Source organism: Fukomys damarensis, unplaced genomic scaffold, assembly GCF_012274545.1.
Source record: "Fukomys damarensis isolate Sample0158 unplaced genomic scaffold, DMR_v1.0_HiC HiC_scaffold_14, whole genome shotgun sequence".
NCBI classification, from domain to species: domain Eukaryota; kingdom Metazoa; phylum Chordata; class Mammalia; order Rodentia; family Bathyergidae; genus Fukomys; species Fukomys damarensis.
In genome coordinates this window covers 9,908,167-9,914,269 of record NW_022900926.1, presented here as the reverse complement: position 1 = coordinate 9,914,269, position 6,103 = coordinate 9,908,167, and the positions used below count along the sequence as shown (strand labels likewise).

General features: G+C 38.0%; 1 protein-coding gene across 3 annotated transcripts in view; it reads right to left on the bottom strand.

Annotated features, from left to right (window-relative positions):
* Lama2 (laminin subunit alpha 2) overlaps positions 1–6,103 on the bottom strand; it is a 563,701-nt gene that overhangs the window by 215,577 nt on the left and 342,021 nt on the right. For all 3 annotated transcript variants that reach the window (XM_033763224.1, XM_033763225.1, XM_033763226.1), the window contains one exon: positions 864–950. In XM_033763224.1, the coding sequence (XP_033619115.1) occupies positions 864–950 (87 nt within the window). The remainder of the gene's footprint in view (positions 1–863; positions 951–6,103) is intronic.

The window sequence follows — 6,103 nt, the reverse complement described above, 5'->3', positions numbered from 1 at the left end:
AATAAAAAAAAAAAAAAAGAAAAAAGAAACAGGCATAATGGCGGCCAAGGAGGCCGGAAGTCAGGTGGAAGTAGCCCTGTTCGTCGTTACCTTGGTAACGAGGAGCAGAAAGCAGGTCTCTCCTCCTGCCCCTGTGGCCCCCAGTGATAGTAGCAGAGGGGACTGTTTTCAGTGCTAAAACCAGACAAAGGTTGTTCTCTTCGACAATAATACGGTATATCAAAGCGGGAGTTGGTACCATTTTATATGGAGATGGGATATACAGTAAAGCCATTCCTTCAAAAACATTTCAGGAAGAAATAGAATTACACAAATTATGTTCCACTGCACAGCAAATCAACAGAGTCAACAGGAATTTAAATACTGGTGTAGGAATCATTACAAGAGACTATAAATCATAATAATACATTAAATTTTGTTTCTCTTTTCAAAAATATTTGAAGTAAATTATGGGACCACTTTCTAAACTATGAATTAAGAATATAAGTCACATTTTAAGGACAAAAAACTAATTATGAAAAATAAATGATGCCAATGGAAGACAGTGAGATAAATCTTAAAATGCATGACTTTCCACTTGAGCAATACTTTTTAGAAAGATTGTAGGTTAATGCTTAACCTTTACGATTAAAACATTAATCAGATATTCTCTGCGTGAATGAAGATTTATAGAGCAATTGCTAGAGAGTAAATAAACTATAAAAATATAATGCGTTGGTTTGACTAGTGTGATAAAAAAAAAAAGCTTCATTTCATTTCATTGAGATTGGCTGCTTTTCTGGGGTAGAGCAATGGCTGATGCCTGTGGTTTTATCACTCCCAGGGAGAAAGTCATCTTGCTAGACAGGGTAGTGCACGCTTACCTGTCACAGCGTGGTCCTGTGTACGCGACGGGGCATTCATCACAGATCAGCCCAAGACTCCGGTCTGAGTGGCAGGTCGGGCTAAAGCTATGTTGACGTCGAGAAACAAGAGGTACAAGGAGAAAGCACATAGACAAAGTCCTTAGCAGCGTATCTGCATTTCTCTTTCTTCATTAGTGCTCTGACAGCAGGGTCCAGGAGGTTATTCTTGGGCCTGACCCATCGAGGATGCAATGACAGTGCTATTTCCGCAGATGTGAGCACAGCCTAGAGGAGAGCAGTGCCCCTGTGACACTGCGGTAGCTGGCGTGGGGCTCTTCTGGGTCTGGGGTCATCAGTGACAAGAGGAACTACTCAGTGGCGTTACAGGGATTCCCTAGGCCTGAGCAAACCCAGCTTCATAAACGTTCTCTCTGGCTACATCTCAATGAAGTAGAAGCAGCTTGGGAAATGTAGGGTTTTGGGGAAACTCAGGATACAGCAGTGGCACGAGCAGCAGCGGGGGGACTGTCCAGTCCCCTGCACAGGGTGTGTGTGTGTGTGTGTGTGTGTGTGTGTGTGTGTGCAGCTGGTGTGTGCTCTTCCTCACATACAGGCTGCTACATTGTGGGACACATTTGGAAGAGATTGGAGCGCACATTCTATTTAAGCGTATGATGAAACCAAAGAAGACAACCTCGACATTTACAAAAATTTGCCTCTCTTTGAACACATTTCTGACTTGGGTCTGAAGTAACAGAGCTGGAGTCATGTGTGAGATTCACTTTCCCTGGCCTGCCAGAAGTGCCCTCCTGCCTCAAGCTCGCCCCAGATGGGCACCTTGGCACGGGACTATGTCTGGCTCTTGCAAGAGCCCTCACCCATTTTGAATTCTGTGAGTTCTGCTGATTTCCAATTTTTAAAAAATGTCTCTTTGAGATACATAAAAATGGTGCCCATGAATGGGGTGAGAAGTAATATTGTATAATGTTTAAATCACGTTAAGCATCTCTGTTTCCTAAAATATTTATTTCCTTATGGGGAAAACTTGTGAAATTCACTCTTCTACATTTTAAATGCATAGCATGTTGGTGTTATCTGTAGGAACCCTACCTACTGCACAACAGCCCACCAGAACTTCCTATTTTTCACTAACTTGGTAGCACTGACCACCCCACCCCATCCACTATGACCTCTCTCCAGTCCCTCCAGCAGCCTATCAACGTTTTTATATTCTACATTGCTGTACCACTTCAAAGGCAAATGCCCTCAATTAATCTTTCTCCTATTATGTTTTCCCAAATAGATTATTTTCTATTATATATGACAGAACAATTCAGTAGAGGCATGTTTGATGGCTAAATGAATTAAAGTGAAAACAACAAATTAAATACCACATGGCCCCATCTTGATCTGCTCCTGACACCTAAATGACTTTGAAATTTATTTTATTTTAAACTTCGGTGCAGGTCAGATCATGGATATTAATTTTGAACAATATTATTCTAGCCTGACTCATAGTAGTCCTGTAAAGATTTGATAATTTATATTTTCGTCACAGTGCAAAGCTACTAGAATCAAATAGGCCCGTTATTTTAAGCATGATATAAATGAAACTATTGGGTCAAAGGGGAAAAGCCTGGTTTAGGTTAACTTGAGTTTATAACTATTACACAGATCAAGAATCCCACAGTACGGGTACACAGCCTAGGATCACCCACACACAACTGGGTGATCATCTTGGTAGACAGATGTTGGTACTGAAGGACCATGTGTCAAAACAGAAAGAAAGGAAGTTTTATCCCACCCTTCAAAGAACTTTGTTATTCTTTGGAAGCACAAAGAGGTACCTAGCTTTTGACACATCTCTGCAATTCGTGTCTGTCTTCTTTGGAAATCAGCATTCTACAACCATCTCAACATCTATGGAGGAAGGGACTCCGACTAGAAACCTGGAGTTTCACATCCTGTGGCAAACACCTACCAGTTGTAATTTAGACTTCTAAATCAGTCTACCCTAAGACATGTCAAGGGCAGTCGACAAGGCTCCTGACACTTTAAAACTATTTATACAATAGATTTTAAATTCTTATAAAATACTTACCTGTCATTTAAGACCAACAGAAGTCAAGTAAAATAAGCTCCCTAACAAAAATTATTACTTTTTTTTCAGGAAAAACTGAAGCAATAACAATATGTGAGATTTGACTCTCTTTACACTGTCAAGTAAAATAAGCTCCCTAACAAAAATTATTACTTTTTTTTCAGGAAAAACTGAAGCAATAACAATATGTGAGATTTGACTAACTCTTTACAGTGCACACGATTCTATGAGCCGGTTGAATTATGCATAATTTTTCTTTCCGAAAGTCATAAACTAATTCCTGGGAGAATTTAGCATGGGGTCCAGGACATAAGATTGTCAAATTGATACTGCCTTCTCCATACCACCAATTATCACTCAAACCCACTCATGAGAACTACAGGAGTTTAATACAAATGCTTGGTATCCTGCGTCCAAGTACAGTCACCCCTTGAGATATGTCTGAATTCATGCTTTTGTATTCTTTAAATAACATAAACAGGATTCACTCCCTTACTGCTGTTACAGCTACAGCAGAAGATGCATGCAACAACAAGAATAAAATCAGAATGGAAAATGAACATGCACTACAAAAACTTCCTACAGATTCTGCATTGGCAAATGTAGCAACTTAACATTGCTTTTGGCTGAAATGTGAATCTAGCTATTCTGTGATGCAGTGAGGGAAATGTAAGTTCACTGCCGACTTCAAGTGATTCCAAGGTTGTGTCACTGAACACTAGCTGGCTCCCTCCACACCAGCTGGGAGAATGTTTTGTTTCCTGGATGATTCAGCTCGTGCTGAAGGCACAGGAGAGTGAAGAATAGCAGGCATTTCTCACAAATACAGGAAAGAAGGGAAGCTGTTGTTGGAATAAACAATAAGCATCTGTATGTGCACAGAGATTCTCCTAATGATCAAGCATAGATATTTACATAACTTAGGTTTTTACAAGTCTTTTGCTCTCTCCCCCTCTTCCTCCTGTTTGTCTTTCTGTCTCTCTCTCAATATGATTGTTTAAATATGACTATGTAAGTGAACTCATGTAGATGTGTTCATACAAGTGAGTACATACACATAGATAAAATTAGCTCTGTTCAAAAGATTTTCAATTTATCTTTTGTCTTGGTTGCAATTGTAAATACTAATTTTAACATTGATAATTCAATATAACCTTTTCAGCGAGTCCAAAGTTGAGCTCTAGAAGGTTCATTTCTTTAAAAACTATAAACTTTAGGCTTCCATATAAAGCAGTAATACTGAACACGAGTGGTGGACAGAGATCGCTGCAGAGGCTCCCTTCTCACCCAGGCCCGTTCCAAGGCTCTCTAGCTTTATCACATAACTGAAGAAAAGTGGTAACATTATTATTCAAAAACATTCTAAATATCTGAGGGCAGACACTCACGTGTCTCTTTCAGATCTTATTTAAACAATAATCTACGTGATACTGAAAATTAACGACTGTAAAGCATTTGAAATATTTACAATTTTATTTGTGAGAGAAGCAAATGTAAATTTCAGTATATTGTTAGAATCTTTAGCTAGAATATATATATCACCCGGATGAAAGGCCAAGCAAACAGTGGACACTGTAAGTAGCTGAAGTTGATATATATGTATAATTTAAATATTATATGCTTGTCTGTATTCATACATCATAATAATTATAACAATCTATCTCTATCTCCCAACACACTTGATTTATTTAGCAACATTACCTAAGAAATTTGGAGCCAAAATGCTTGTGATCTATAAGATTTATGACCAGGGATTAAATAGATAAATCACTAAGGTAAAACTATCCCTGAGCCTTGTACTTTGGATGAAGGTTGCATCAACCTTTAGTTCTTTTTCTTTGTTTTTTCCCTGAATAACCTGTGGAAATTCAAATTCCTTCCTTTGGATTATATGTGAATATTCAGTGTATGCCTCAAAGTTCCTAACTCAGATTATAACAGCAGTTACAATCATTTTTAAAAGGATAGTTTCCCTTGGTCACTGTTTAATGATTGTTTTTTTCATGAAAACATTTAGGTAGCTACATTAAAATGGACTTTTCCCATCATAATTGTGCAGATAAACCATGATAATTTTCTAGATTATTTTCACTGTGAAAGATTGTATACTTCTAACCACAAAATTTAAAGGACTTACAAACTAACTGAATTATCACAGATTCTTTTTCTGCCTATAAAATATCACAATTAAATCTAAAAAGTAAAAAATGCTACTATTCATATTCTAGTTGTACTATTAAGGATAAAATTATTATTTAGTTATTTAATAATTATTTACTGCAATTAGAAAACCTCTTAAAATTGAATAATCTCTAAATGCTTCATGTTACTGGTACCATTATTGTGTGGTTTTATTTATTTATTTATTTATGGGGGGGTACTGGGGATCGAACTCGGGTCCTTGTGCTTGCAAGGCAGGCGCCGGAACCACTGAGCCAAATCAACATTAACATAATTAAACCAAACTGCAATAAATACATTGTCCTAGATTTTGTTAATTCATCTTAAAAATGATTTCATAAGGTAGATATTATTGCCCCCATTTTATAGATAAATATTATCAGTGTATACCAGGGCCCAAATCCCTTTTTCAAAGACCAATCGTGCTTTATTGTTTGATGCATTTATTTTTTTATCCAGGAACAATGCAATTAGAACCCATAACCACAGTAGAAACGGAAAATAGAAGAATGAATCATTTGTGCCTATAATCACTGAAGCAAGATAGTTTCCCCAATGGCCTCTCTTCATTTATGTTGGTCAGTCTGCATGGGAAGTCCATAGGGTCTATGTATTCACTCAAATATATATTTTACAAATGTATTAGGTTAGGATTCACATAGCTCAGTGAATGGCCAGCTCTGCTGAACTGAGGGCTATGCGAATACTGATGACATCTTGGTGGAGAAGGAGGTGAGACGAGATGGGCTGAGAAAGAACCCTCAGATACACCGCCTCCACTCTTCTCAGTGGAGGTTTGTACACAACAATGAACTTCACGTGTACCAGAGGCTTTGGGGACGCCACTCGGCCCTGGTAACTGAAGGCGCTCTGCATGTGTGACCTCATGCTGCAGTTGTGTGACACATAGCAAGTTTCATGTCATATTAAACCCACAGATGTCTGAGTAACCATTCTTATTTATTTTCCAATAGCT